Genomic DNA, 14,907 nt, shown 5'->3' with positions numbered 1-14,907 from the left:
AGGCCAGCTAAAACCGCCAATACCTCCTCCCTCTCGATGTTAATATGTTCGAGCATATCACAGTCCCCCCGCCCTATTTCTATGTCTACATCGTCCTTCTCCATAGTGAAAACAGATGCAAAAAATTCATTTAGAACCCCTCCTACATCTTCCGGCTCCACACACAGATTGCCACTTTTGTCCCTATTTTTTCCCTAGTTATCCTCTTACCCTTAATATACTTATAAAACATCTTCGGATTTTCCTTTATTTTGCTCGCCAGTGTTATTTCATGGCCCCTCCTTGATCTCCTAATTTCTTTTTTAAGTATCCCCCTGCACTTTTTGTACTCCTCTAGGGCTTCCTCCGTCTTTAGCCTTTTGTATCTACCAAAAGCGCTCCTTTTTTTCCTAATCCATTCTCGTATATCCCCTGACATCCAAGGTTCCCTGTGGTTTTTGGAACCACCCTTGACCTTTACGGGAACATGTTGCCATTGTATGATCTCAATCTCCCTTCTGAAAGCCTCCCATTGCTCCGATGCGGATTTTCCTACAAGTAGCTGATCCCAGTCCATTTTGGCCAGATCCTGCCTTATCCTATTAAAATCGGCCTTCCCCCAATTTAGAACCTTTATTTCCGGCCCATCCCTGTCCTTTTCCATGACCACCTTAAATCTTACCATATTATGGTCACTATCACCAAAGTGCTCACCTACTAGCACTTTTTCCACTTGGCCGGCCACATTCCCTAGAATTAGGTCCAGTACCGCCCCCTCTCTTGTAGGACTTTCTACATGCTGGCTCAAAAAGCTCTCCTGGATGCACTTTAAGAATTCTACACCCTCTGAGCCTTTCACACTCTGACTATCCCAGTTAATATTGGGGAAGTTGAAATCCCCCATTATTATTACCCTATTATTTGCACATTTCTCTGAGATTTGCCTACATATCTGTTCCTCTATCTCCCCCTGACTGTTTGGAGGCCTATAGTACACTCCCAGCAAAGTGCTTGCCCCCTTTTTGTTTTTAAGCTCCACCCATATGGCCTCATTAGAGGACCCTGCTAATATATCATCCCTCCTTACTGCAGTAATTGACTCCTTAATTGACAGGGTATTGGTGAGGCCACACCTGGAATACTGCGTACAGTTATGGGTTCCATATTTAAGAAAATATATACTTGCTCTCGAGGCAGTTCAGATAAGGTTCACTCAGTTGATTCCGGAGATGAGGGGGTTGACTTATGAGGAAAGGTTGAGTAGGTTGGGCCTCTACTCATTGGAATTCAGAAGAATGAGAGGCGATCTTATCGAAACATATAAGATTGTGAGGGGGCTTGATCGGGTGGATGCGGTGAGGATGTTTCCACTGATGGGTGAGACTAGAACTAGGGGGCATAATCTTAGAATAAGGGGCAGCCCTTTCAAAACTGAGATGAGGAGAAACTTCTTCACTCAGAGGGTAGCAAATCTATGGAATTTGCTACCTCAGAGAGCTGTGGGAGCTGCAACATTAAATAAATTGAAAACGGAGATAGACAGTTTCCTAGCTGATAAGGGAATTAGGGGTTACGGGGAGAGGGCAGGGAAGTGGACGTGAGTCTAAGTTCGGATCAGCCATGATCCTATTGAATGGTGTAGCAGGCCCGAGGGGCCGTATGGCCTACTCCTGCTCCTACTTCTTATGTTCTTATGGAACGAGAGTCACTTGCTTATCTCATCTATTCCCACCCTAACATGTTCGTAAGGGGGAGAATCCATTCACTGCTCTTTATGTGGAAAATGATTCAATCGATCATCCCATTTACTGACACACCAGCACAGTCACACAGAGATGGGATCACAGAATCTCCTAATCCATTCACTAATTGGGCCGTTCAATGGCGGGGCTGCTCCCCAGCATGCCCCGCAGGCGAGAATGTGCCCTATTCACACAGAAGGAGCCCAGTGCGCATGCGCAGTGTCCGCCTGTATTTGGAGCATGCGCAGTGTCACTGTGATCAGAGCCGGGCGAGTGTGATAAGCAGAGAGAAGTTCGCGATGCGATTTTACGCTGATTACGAATCGGCGGGGCGCAGGGAGGTAACGCACCCGGTGGGTGAGCTTCATAAACACCTGGTGTCGGCCGCAAGCTTGGAATGAGAATTTATAGATTCCGCGTTTGCAGCTCGGAGGCTTTTTCCCGGGAACAGGCCCGGGTTATCGGCCGTCATCTTTACAAAGAAAAGCTGAGAGTTTGTGCGCCGCCATCCTGCTTCATCGAAAGGTAGAGCTCATGCGCGGAAATCTTTGGAAAGAAACCATCAGTGGGCGGAGCTGGAGGGGAACCAGTGAGTGATCTGAACCCAGTCAGAGTCAGCACCGTCAGGGCAGGAGAGGGAGGGGATCCAGTGAGTGTAGAACTGAACCCAGCCAGAGTCAGCACCTTCAGGGGAGGAGAGGGAGGGGATCCAGTGAGTGTAGAACTGAACCCAGCCAGAGTCAGCACCTTCAGGGGAGGAGAGAGAGGAGAACCAATGAGTGAACTGAACCCAGCCAGAGTCAGCACCTTCAGGGGAGGAGAGGGAAGGGAACCAGTGAACACTGTATGGATAGATCTGTATTTTTGTGTTCAACCATGAATGTTTTTCGATGCTTTGGCAACATAAGATGTACCTTGTCATGCCAACAAAGCGATTTGAATTGAATTGAATTGAGTGTAGAACTGAACCCAGCCAGAGTTAGCACCTTCAGGGGAGGAGAGGGAGGGGAATCAATGATTGTAGAACTGAACCCAGCCAGAGTCAGCACCTTCAGGGGAGGAGAGGTAGGGGAACCAATGAGTGTAGAACTGAACCCAGCCAGAGTTAGCACCTTCAGGGGAGGAGAGGGAGGGGAGTCAATGATTGTAGAACTGAACCCAGCCAGAGTCAGCACCTTCAGGGGAGGAGAGGGAGGGGAATCAATGATTGTAGAACTGAACCCAGCCAGAGTTGGTGGAGAAAATTGGGAGAGGAGGAAAAATTGTCTTGAGACGTGCGATGTGTTTGGATTTTAGCACAGGGAGGAGGGACAATGTGTGGGATGGGGATTTACAGCTTTGGAGGAACAAGAGAGGAAAGAATGTTCTTTAGAAACTAGAATTGCCTGTTCTGAATTTCTGTCCTGTACTTACAGTGATATGTTTTGTAAACTCCTTTTACAGGGTATTAGAAGGGGCGGATTTGCATACGGGAAACTCAAACGAAACATGAAGATCTGACGGAATCACTCGTTTCATCCGGACCTGAATATTATCGGCCTTTGGATGTAGAAGGAGAAATGTTTCTGTTCTGTCCATGGGAAAAGATTTCAAACATCTGTGTGACTGGAAAAGCACCGAGACACACACACCCGAGTGAGAGTGTTCCGGAGCTGTGAAAGAGCTTTAACCAGTTACACAGCCTGAAAAAACATTGCACCATTCACAGCGGGGAGAAACCGTACATGTGTTCTGTGTGTGACGAGGCTTCAACTGATCGTCCAACCTGGAGAGACACAAGGACACCCGCACCATGGAGAAACCGGGGAAATGTGGGGATTGTGGGAAGGGATTCAGTTCCCTGTCTGAGCTGGAAATTCATTGGCGCAGTCACACTGGGGAGAGACCGTTCACCTGCTCTGAGTGTGGGAAGGGATTCACTCAATCATCGAAGCTGCTGAAACACCAGCGAGTTCACACTGGGGCGAGGCCGTTCATCTGTTCCGTGTGTGGGAAGCAATTCAGTTACCCATCTGAGCTGGAAATTCATTGTCGTAGTCACACTGGGGAGAGACCGTTCACCTGCTCTGAGTGTGGGAAGGCATTCACTCAATCATCGAACCTGCTGACACACCAGCGAGTTCACACTGGGGAGAGGACGTTCACCTGCTCCGTGTGTGGGAGAGGATTCACTCAGTCATCCGACCTGATGAGACACCAGCGAGTTCACACTGGGGAGAGGCCGTTCACCTGCTCTGAGTGTGGGAAGGGATTCACTTGTTCATCCCACCTGCTGGTGCACCAGCGAGTTCACACTGGGGAGAGACCATTCACCTGCTCCGAGTGTGGGAAGGGATTCACTCAGTCATCCGACCTGCTGACACACCAGCGAGTTCACACTGGGGAGAGGCCGTTCACCTGCTCTGAGTGTGGGAAGGGATTCACTCGATCATCCAACCTCCTGACACATCAGCGAGTTCATACTGGGGAAAGGCCGTTTACCTGCTCCGTGTGTGGGAAGGGATTCACTCAGTCATCCCACCTGCTGACACACCAGCGAGTTCACAAGTGACTGCAGGGGTTGGATTCTGCTGTTATTGCTGCTGTTAATCACATCCTGACTGAACCATGTTCATTCTGACAGTTGGAGTTTATTTCTGCTGATGTTAATAACTCCTATAACTGGGCTGGAGTTTAATATTTTGATATTTCAAATAACAATGTGTCGACATTTGATGTCTCCAAGATAAGAGGAGACTAATTGATGTCCTGTTACTGACTATTTTTGTGCCTTTTCTCTTTTCTAACTCGATATTATTTCAGTTCTCGTACATTCGGTTACTCTCATGGACAAGTCCCAGTTCCCCATACCTTCCAGAGTGCCTCTCCTAGCTTTGGTATCCGAGGAAGGTCTCGGTAACACGCCCAGGATCACTAAACACAAAACCCAGACTGTTAATCACTTTCAGCTACTGGACTTAGTGTGTGTCCCACAGCATCTCTCTCACCTTCAATGTGTGAATAGAGCATCACGCCTGCAAACCTGCTTTCAATTTAAATTTGAATCCACTCAGCAAATGTATTTAAAAAAATACGTAGAAATAAACAGATCACATCAAATAATTGGCAAAGGTTTAGAGTCAACAAGATGAACAAGTGAGCACATCACGGCCCAATACCCCAGCTCTATATTCACAGGAGAAAGTCTGTTATCGAACTCCTCGCGTGGACAGAGTAGAGAAAGATTCCGACTCTAAGAACATCTAGAATCTGTTGTAAATATCTTTCAAATCCTGATTGGTCCAATCTGTCGGTTTCCTTTCAATTGAAGTGAATGGAAGATGAGAGGGGTGTTGGCATATGGACCTCGGTTAATTCAGCTTCTGAAAGGTGTTCATGTTTAGTTCATTCGATATCAGGGAAAATGTGGTTGGTATCATTAGAGAGAGAGCGAGATTTCACTGAGCAACAGCTGGTGTTTGCAACCAACTGGCCTTGGATATTTTCATCACAGAATGTTTCGATCAGAAATATGATGTTGGGATAAGAAAAGTCTGGAGACTAGTGGTTTGTGCTGCCCCAGGAAGGCCACAGTGTTTTTACTGCTTCTAATGTTGTTGATGTGTGTTGAAGAAAATGCAGACTTGTGTCTCTGGACTGTGCAGTTGCCAGAGACGACCATATTAGGCAATGCCAGCTCCAGTTTGATAAGAGGTTGATGGCAGAGCAAGAGATCCAGCAGTTTTAAGAATTTATCTCCCGTTATCTGCAGACATCGAATGTCGCAGCGTGCTGACAAAATTGGACTTAAGACTTTAACCCATTGGGTTAAATTATTGGGATTGATTGTTATAGAATTGAATTGTTATAGAATTGAAAAGTAGTGAAGTTATGCTAAACTTGTATCGAACCTTGGTTAGACCACACTTGGAGCACTGCGTACAATTCTGGTCACCATATTATAAAAAGGATATAGAGGCACTGGAGAGGGTGCAGAGAAGATTTACAAGGATGATACCAGAAATGAGAGGGTAGACCTGTCAGGAAAGGATGGACAGGCTGGGTCTCTTTTCTCTTGAAAAAAGAAGGCTGAGTGGTGACCTAATAGAGGTCTTTAAAATTATGAAAGGTTCTGATAGAGTAGATACAGAGAGAGTGTTTCCACTTGTGGGGAAGAGCATAACTAGAGGCCATCAATATAAGATAGTCACCAAGAAATCAAATAGGGAATTCAGGAGAAACTTCTTTACCCAGAGAGCGGTGAGAATGTGGAACTCACTACCACAGGGAGTGGTTGAAGTGAATAGTATCGATGCATTTAAGGGGAGGCTAGACAAGCATATGAGGGAGAAGGGAATAGAGGCTTATGCTGATAGAGTTAGATGAGGAAAGACGGGAGGAGGCTCGAGTGGAGCATAAACGCCGGCATGGACTGGTTGGGCCGAATGGTGTGTTTCTGCCGTATATCCTGTGTAATCCTATTTTCCAAGACACATTGCTCGAAGGGGAGGATAAATGACTCGCATCCAAATGCAATTGTTACTTTTGTCTTCTTTGTAAAATCACAAAGTCTGGGCATAATTTGTTTGTGAAATTAAAATTGATTATCTGGACTAGAAGTAATTGAATCAGGAAATGTATTTTATAATGATGTGCATTTTGAAATTGTACTCGGAACATCTCCTCATTAAAGATCACCCATTGTTCCGTTACAGTTTTTCCTGCCAGTCTTTGGTTCCATTTTACACTGGCTAGATCCTTTCACATCCCATTGAAGTTAGCCCTATTCCAAGTTAGAAGTTCCACTCTAGATTGTTCCTTGCTCCTCTCCATTGCTACAGACACTTGGTCAACCTGGCCCACCACATTCCCCAGCACCAGATCCAGCAATGCCTCCTTCCTAGTTGGGCCAAGAACATACTGTTCAAGGAAATTCTCCTGAACTCATTTCAGAAATTCCTCCCCCTCCTTTCCCTTTACCCTAGCATTATCCCAATCGATATTTGGTAATTAAAGTCCCCCAATATCACCACTCTATAGCTCTTGCATATCTCTGCGATTTCCCTGCAGATTTGCTCCTCCACTTCCCTCTCACTATTTGGAGGCCTATAGAATACCCCCAATAGTGTGATCATACCCTTTTTGCTCCTCAACTCTAACCAAATGGATTCTGTCCTTGTCCCCTCAAGAACATCCTCCCTTTCCAACACTACAATGTCTTCCTTAATCAGCACTGTCACCCCACCTCCCTTTTATCCTTCCCTATGTTTTATGAACACCTTGTACCCTTGAATATTAAGTGCCCAGTCCTCACCGTTTTTAAGCCACGTTTCCGTTATTGCCACAACATCATATTGCCGCACGGCTAATTGTGCTTGTAGATCACCAACCTTATTCACCACACTTTGTGCGTTTACGTACATACATTCTAAACCCATTTTTGAAGTTTTCATAGTCTTTCTTAGTCTGCTCCTATCTAATATGGTACTACTTCCGCCTCTAGTACACAGGGTGTGTTTTTGCTGATCTTAATATCCCCTATACCTGGGCTGGAGATTAATATTCTGTATCAATATTGAATAAAGCAGCTTTGTTTCAAACACAGTGTATTGAATATTTGATTTCTCCATGATCAGAGGAGATCTATTGATGTTCTGTTACCGACTGTTCCATTTTTGGGCTTTTCTTACTCTTGATTATATCACTTCTCACCTAGTTCACCGTCTACCACATCTAACCCCAAGCTGGTTCCATTTGACTTCATGGCTTGTGGGTGTCATAGACTGAACTACAGTTTCTCACTTTATACACATCTGAAGCTCCTTTCAACCAACCCTTGAAAGAACTCTCTTGCTTCAGATTTGAAATCAGTTATTGTGTGCAAGGTTTAACACTTCTTGGATGTGGTTAGTCCAACTCCTCCACAGGTCCTGCATGTGACAGCCTTTGGAATGTTCTGATCTTTGTCATTGTCTTTGCTGATTGTGATGGTGTCCTTGATTTAATCTCCTGGAACTAACACACCGTGCACTATTTCCTGCATCGAGATCATTGTTTCAAATACTGAGCTTGAGCACAGAGCTTGGAGACAGAGCCGGGAGATTCACAAACACAGTGATTCACAAGCAGAGTGGGCGCAGGAACTGGTGGAGAGGGAGAAGGCGGTGGAGATGTCTGAGTGAAAAGGAGGAATGGAGCCACAGAACCCAAGTTAATAGGCACGAGAGCGGAGCTGTGGGACAGCGAGAGGAGCGACCGCAGATAAAGACAGGCCCAAGAGCCCGGAGAGAGCGCCAGTGTCAGGGAGCGAGGGAAGTGACCTCAGCACAAGGGAAGGAGCAGATTGGGGAGGGATTGTTTTTAAGTCTCGAGTTTATTTCTGTTAAGTTACTTAAAAAAAGAAATTAGTTAATAGTCGAATAATTAAAGGCACAGCAGGGCCACTTGGTCCAGCGGATGCACATCCTGTGCCTTTCCACCATCTACAAGGCACAAGTCAGGAATGTGATGGAATACTCTCCACTTGCCTGGATGAGTGCAGCTCCAACAACACTCAAGAAGCTCAACACCATCCAGGACAAAGCAGCCCGCTTGATTGGCACTTCATCCACCACCTTAAACATTTACTCCCTCCACCACCGGCGTACGCATACTGTGGCTGCAGTGTGTACCATCTACAAGATGCACTGCAGCAACTTGCCAAGGCTTCTTCGGCAGCACCTCCCAAACCCACGACCTCTTCCACCTAGAAGGACAAGGGCAGCGAGTGCATGGGATCACCACCACCTCCAAGTTCGCCTCCAAGTCACAGACCATCCTGACTTGGACATATATTGCCGATCCTTCATCGTCACTGGGTCAAAATCCTGGAACTCCCTAACACACTGTGGGAGTACCTTCACCACACGGACTGCAGCGGTTCAAGAAGGCAGCTCACCATCACCTTCTCGAGGGCAACTAGGGATGGGCAATAAATGCTGGCCTTGCCAGCGACACCCACATCCCATGAAGGAATAAAAAAAATTGTGGGAACTCCTGGACAACCACGTGTGCAGGAGGTGTCGTCAGCTGGAGGAGCTCTAGCTCTGGGTTTCGGAGCTTGAGCAGCAGCTGGTGTCACTGCGGTGCATCCGCGAGGCTGAGAGCTACGTGGATAGCACGTTTAAGGAGGTGGTCACCCTGCAGCTAATGAGTGTGCAGGCAGAAAGGGAATGGGTGACTGCCAGACAGAAGAGGAGGACCAGGCAGGTAGTGCAGGAGTCCCCGGAGTGCATCTCGCTCTCCAAACAGTATTCTGTGCTGAGTACTGGTGAGGGTGATGGTTCCTTTGGGGAGTACAGCCAGGGCCAAGTCCATGGCACCACGGGTGGCTCAGCTGCACAGGGGTGGAGGAGGAAGACAGGGAAAGCAATAGTGGGAGGGGAGTCAATAGCTAGGGGAGCAGATAGGTGTTTCTGCAGCTGCAGACCTGACTCCAGGATGGTATGTTGCTTCCCTGGTGCCAGGGTTAAGGATGTCACTGAGTGGCTGCAGAATATTCTGAGGGGGTAGTGTGAACGGCCAGAGGTCGTTGTCCATATCGGTACCCACAACATAGGTAGAAAGAGCAATGAGGTCCTGCAGACAGATTTTAGGGAGCTCTGAAAGAGATTAAAAAGCAGGACCTCAATGGTAGTAATCCCTGGATTACTCCCGGTGCCACGCGCGAGTGAGTATAGAAATAGAAGGATAGAGCAGATGAATGTGTGGCTGGAGAGATGGTGCAGGAGGGAGGGCTTCAGATTCCTGGGGAATTGGGGCCGGTTCTGGGGGAGGTGGGACCTGTACAGGCCGGACGGGTTGCACCTCAACAGAGTCGGTACCAACATCCTCGTGGGGAGGTTTGCTAGTGCTGTTGGGGAGGGTTTAAACTAAGTTGGCAGGGGGATGGGCACCAGGATGTAACATTAGAAAGGAGAAATAAAATGCTCAAAGGATTGGGAGAGGCAGAGAGCACTAAAGTAAGAAATAGTAATGTATTAGGTGGGTGAAACTAAGAGAGAATACAGGATGGTTTAAGATGGGTTTACAGTGTATGTATGTGAACGCACAAAGCGTAGTAAACAAGGTAAGTGAGCTGCAGGCACAAATAGCCACATGGGAATATGATGTTGTGGCAATAACTGAGACCTGGCTCAAAAAAGGGCAGGATTGTGTATTAAATATTCCTGGTTATAAAGTGTTCAGGAAAGGTAGGGAAGGCAAGATAGGAGGTGGTGTGACAGTATTGGTCAAGGAGAATGTTACAGTGCTGGAGAGGGAGCATGTCCTGGAGGGGTCAAGGACAGAATTTATATCACAGAAATCACACAGAAACCCCACAGTGCAGATAGAGGCCATTTCGGCCCATCAAGCCTGCACCGACACATATCCCACCCGATCCCCGTAACCCCTTCACCAACACATATCCCACCCTATCTCCGTAAGTTGAGAATTAACAGAGGTGCCATTACACTACTAGGTGTATTCTATAGACCACCAAATAGTGGGAAAGATATAGAGGAGCAGATTTGCAGAGAAATTACAGAGAGGTGCAAGAACTATAGAGTAGTGATAATGGGGGACTTCAACTGTCCCAATATAGACTGGGATCATAATAGTGTTAAGGGCAGACAAGGGGAAGAATTTCTGAAGTGTGTTCAGGAGAACTTTCTTGATAAGTACGTTTCCGGCCCAATGAGGGAGGAGGCATTGATGGATCTGGTTCTGGGGAATGAGGTGGGTCAAGTGGAGCAAGTGTCAGTAGGTGAACATTTAGGGAATAGTGATCATAGTATCATAAATTTTAGAGTAGCTATGGAAAAGGACAGGGAGCAATCTAGAGTAAAAATATTTAACTGTGGAAGGCCAATTTCAGTGGGATGAGAACGGATCTGGCCCGAGTAAACTGGAATCAAAGATTAGCAGCAAAACTGTAATGGAACAATGGGCTGCCTTTAAAGAGAAAATAGATCAGGTACAGTTCAGGTACATTCCCAAAAGGGGGAAAGACAGAGCAACTAAAGTCAGGGCTCCCTGGATAATGAAAGAGATTGTGGCAGAGCCACCAAGGGGACTCTGATCTTATGTACATAATTATCTTTAACTAATTGTTAGCTACAGAATGAATCTGTATCTCTGTTCATATTATCGCATGTACATAGCGCGGTCCCTTTAAGACTGAGACCCAACGCGATGACATCATCACGTTGATCACGTGATCCTCCAGCAGCGGGAAAATGTGATGACGTCATGACGTCCGACCAGGGAGGGGCTCGAGCCAGTCCTCGTGGAGCTAGCAACCAGTACAGACCTGTTATCCAGCTTTCCATTGTTTAATGTTAAACTCTGTTTATTAGTATTAAACATCGTTTGTTTAATAGACTGACTCGATCTCAGTCCTTTAGTTAGGAATCTAGCCATTCCTACAAGATAGAGAATATGATGAAACAGAAAAAGAGCATGTATGACAGATTTCAGGTTGCAAATACATCTGAGAATCAGGCTAAATATAGAAAGGTCAGAGGAGGTGAAAAAGAAACTAAGAGGTGAAAAGAGAGGGAATGAGAATAGAATGGCAGCCAACATAAAAGGTAATCCAAAAGTCTTCTATAGGCATATAAATAGTAAACAGGTAGTAAGAGGAGTGTTGGGGCCAATTAGGGACCATAAAGGAGACCTACGCATGGAGGTAGAGGGTATGGCTGAGGTACTAAATGAGTACTTTGCATCTTTCTTTACCAAGGAAGAAGATCCTGCCATAGACATAGTAAAGGCAGAGGAGGTAGTGGAGATACTGGATGGGATAAAAATTGATAAAGAGGAGGTATTAGTAAGACTGGCTGTACTTAAAGTAGCTAAATCACCAGGAGTGGATGGGATGCATCCAAGGATGCTGAGGGAATAGAGGGATGAAATCGCAGAGGTACTGGCCATAATATTCCAATCCTCCTTGGATACGAGGGTGGTGCCAGAGGACTGGAGAATTGCAAATGTTACACCATTGTTCAAAAAAGGGTGTAAGGATAAACCCAGCAACTACTGGCCAGCCAGTTTAACTTCAGTAGTGGGGAAGCTTTTAGAAACAGTAATCAGGGACAAAATTAATAGTCACTTGGATAGGTGTGGATTAATTAAGGAAAACCAGCATGGATTTGTTAAAGGCAAATCGTGTTTAACCAACTTGATCAAGTGTTTTGATGAGGTAACAGAGAGGGTTGATGAGGGCAATGTGGTTGATGTGGTGTACATGGATTTCCAAAAGGCGTTTGACAAAGTGCCACATAACAGGATTGCCAGCAAAGTTGAAGCCCATGGAATAAAAGGGACAGTGACAGCATGGATACGAAATTGGCTAAGTGACAGGAAACAGAGAGTAGTGGTGAACGGTTGTTTTTCGGACTGGAGGAAGGTATAAAGTGGTGTTCCCCAAGGGTCGGTTCTAGGACCACTGCTTTTCTTGATATATTATGTGGTAGGTACATGGAATATGCTGCCCCAAAAAGCTGTAGAAGCTACATCATTACATAATTTTAAAACAGAAATAGACAGTTTCCTAGAAGTAAAGGGAATTAAGGGTTATGGGGAGCGGGCAGGAATTTGGACATGAGTCTAGGTTCGGATCGGTCATGGCCCTGTGGGGAGTGGAGCGGGCGCAGGGGCCGTGTAGCCTGATCCTGCTCCTTTTTCGTGTGTCTAATTCTGTTAGATTCAGGAGATGGTTCTGTGATAGTAGATTGGCGGTTAGGATCAGATCAGCCATGATCTTATTGAATGGCGGAGCAGGCTCGAGGGGCCGATTGGCCTACTCCTGCTCCTATTTCTTATGTTTCTTATGTTCTTATATTAATGACTTGGACTTGGGTGTACAAGGCACAACTTCAAAATTTGCTGATGACACAAAACTTGGAAGTATAGTGAACAACAAGGAGGAGAGCGATAGACTTCAAGAAGACAGACACAGGCTGGTGAAAAGGGCGGACATGTGGCAGATGAAATTTAACGCAGAAAAGTGTGAAGTGATACATTTTGGTGGAAAGAATGAGGAGAGGACATGTAAACTAAATGTTACAATCCTAAAGTGGGTGCACAAACAGAGAGACCTGGGGGTATGTGTGCACAAATCCTTGAAGGTGGCAGGGCAGGTTGAGAAAGCAGTTAAAAAGGCTTACGGGACCCTGGACTTCATAAATAGAGCTATAGAGTACAAAAGTGTGGAAATGATGATGAAACACTGGTTCGGCCCCAACTGGAGTACTGTGTCCGATTCTGGGCACCACACTTCAGGAAGGATGTGAAGGCCTTGGAGAAGGTGCAGAAAAGATTTACGAGAATGATTCCAGGAATGAGGGACTTCAGTTACCTTGAAGACTGGAGAAGCTGGGGTTGTTCTCCTTGGAGCAGAGAAGATTGAGAGGAAATTTGATAGGTGTTCAAAATCATGAGGGGTCTGGACAGAGTAGATAGAGAGAAACTGTTCCCATTGGTGGAAGGGTCACGAACGAGAGGACACAGATTTAAGGTGATTTGCAGAAGAACCAAAGGTGACATGGGGAAAAACTTTTCACGCAGTGAGTGGTTAGGATCGGGAATGTACTGCCTGAAAGGGTGGTGGAGGCAGATTCAATCATGGCTTTCAAAAGGGAATTGGATCAGTACCTGAAGGACAAAAATTTGCAGGGCTACGAGGGAAGGGTGGGGGAGGGGGGAGTAGGACTAGCTGAAGTGCTCTTGCAGAGAGCCGGCACGGGCTCAACGGGCCGAATGGCCACCTTCTGTGCTGTAACCATTCTGTGATTCTACAAACATGTTAAACCTTCATAGAATAATTACCAGCCATTTTTAGACTGGAAACTTAACCCTGCTGTTTCACTTTCAGTCAGGAACAGTTCGCAGTTTGACACCAATCTCTGATTTGACACCACGTTTACAGCATTCACCGTTGTTCTTCCTGACTCTAAACACAGTTGTAATGGAGCCTTCTGTTCCATACCTAGGAGCTGTGACACATTCCTTACAGGCCCAAGATTAACCTGCACGGGGACATTGCTGTCAGTGAAGAGAGACGAGAAAGACCAAAGTGCCATTTGCCCCTCTCAGTGTGGCCCTGAAGGACTGTGTCCAGGGTGTTGTTCGGTTACCGCCGTACGATCCTCCCACAGATTGTCCTTTCTGAGCTCCAACCAGGTGATGCTAAACACTCAGGTGGGAACGACAAAAATCCACAACAATATGTTTAAAGCAAAGCTGATTTATTTGACATATATCCAGAATATTAAACTCCAGCCCAGTTACAGGGGTTATTAACATCAGCAGAAACAAACTCCAACTGTCAGAATGAACACGATTCAGTCCGGGATGTAATTAACAGCAGCAAAAACAGCAGAATCCAACCCCTGCAGTCACTTGTGAACTTGCTGGTGTTTCAGCAGGGTGGATGACTTAGTGAATCCCTTCCCACACACGGAGCAGAAGAACAGCCTCTCCCCGGTGTGAATTCGCTGGTGTCTCAGAAGGTCGGCTGACTGAGTGAATACTTCCCACACTCAGTGCAGGTGAATTGTCCCTCTCTGGTGTGAACTCGCTGGTGTACAGTGAGGTCAGATGACTGCCTGAAACCAGTCTCACAGTGAGAGCACCTGAACGGTCTCTCATCAGTGGGAACACGTTGATGGCGCATCAATTCCCCGGAACTTTTAAAGTGCTTCCCACAGTCTGGGCATTTAAAAGGTCTCTCGTCAGTGTGAACTCGCTGGTCTGTCAGCAGGTGGGAAGACTGAGTGAATCCCTTCCCACACTCGGAGCAGGTGAACGGTCTCTCCCCGGTGTGACTGCACTTGTGTCTCGACAGGCCAGAGGATCGGCTGAAGCCTTGTCCACACACAGAACACGTGTACGGTTTCTCCCCGCTCTGAACGGTGCTTTCTGCTTCCATGCTCAAAGGTCCTGATGAATTGAGCGACTCTGTCAGATCCTGAAGTGATTTTTGGTTTGAGTTTCCCATCTACAAATCCTTCCCTGTAAAATTAATTTGAAACAGGAAAAAGGGAGGATGAGAGAGAACCCACAAATATACAAAGGCAGGTTGTGAAATTGAGCTGAATGAATCTGGGAATTTGTGGGGCCGGTACTAGAAAAAAGTGACCATGAAAGCTGCCGGATTCTCGTTAAAACCCAACTAGTTCACAAA

General features: G+C 46.3%; 1 protein-coding gene across 1 annotated transcript; it reads left to right on the top strand.

The window, feature by feature from the left end:
- Window positions 1-1,975: 1,975 nt before the first annotated feature.
- Window positions 1,976-7,294, top strand: LOC147119892 (uncharacterized). Its single transcript, XM_085985294.1, has 2 exons — window positions 1,976-2,246; window positions 3,165-7,294. Exon 2 carries the CDS (start codon window positions 3,514-3,516, stop codon window positions 4,270-4,272), a length of 759 nt encoding a protein of 252 aa, XP_085841420.1. The 5' UTR covers window positions 1,976-2,246; window positions 3,165-3,513; the 3' UTR covers window positions 4,273-7,294.
- The last annotated feature ends 7,613 nt before the right edge of the window (window positions 7,295-14,907 follow it).

Source organism: Somniosus microcephalus, chromosome 4 (assembly GCF_052327205.1).
Source record: "Somniosus microcephalus isolate GS21.2 chromosome 4, FLI_Smic_1.0, whole genome shotgun sequence".
Classification (NCBI taxonomy): domain Eukaryota; kingdom Metazoa; phylum Chordata; class Chondrichthyes; order Squaliformes; family Somniosidae; genus Somniosus; species Somniosus microcephalus.
Note: the sequence above shows the minus strand (reverse complement) of the source record. Positions and strands in the feature narration are given on the sequence as shown.

Bases quoted from the DNA above. Each gene is read 5' to 3' on its own strand.
- LOC147119892 (XM_085985294.1), top strand. From the start codon at position 3,514: ATGGAGAAACCGGGGAAATGTGGGGATTGTGGGAAGGGATTCAGTTCC.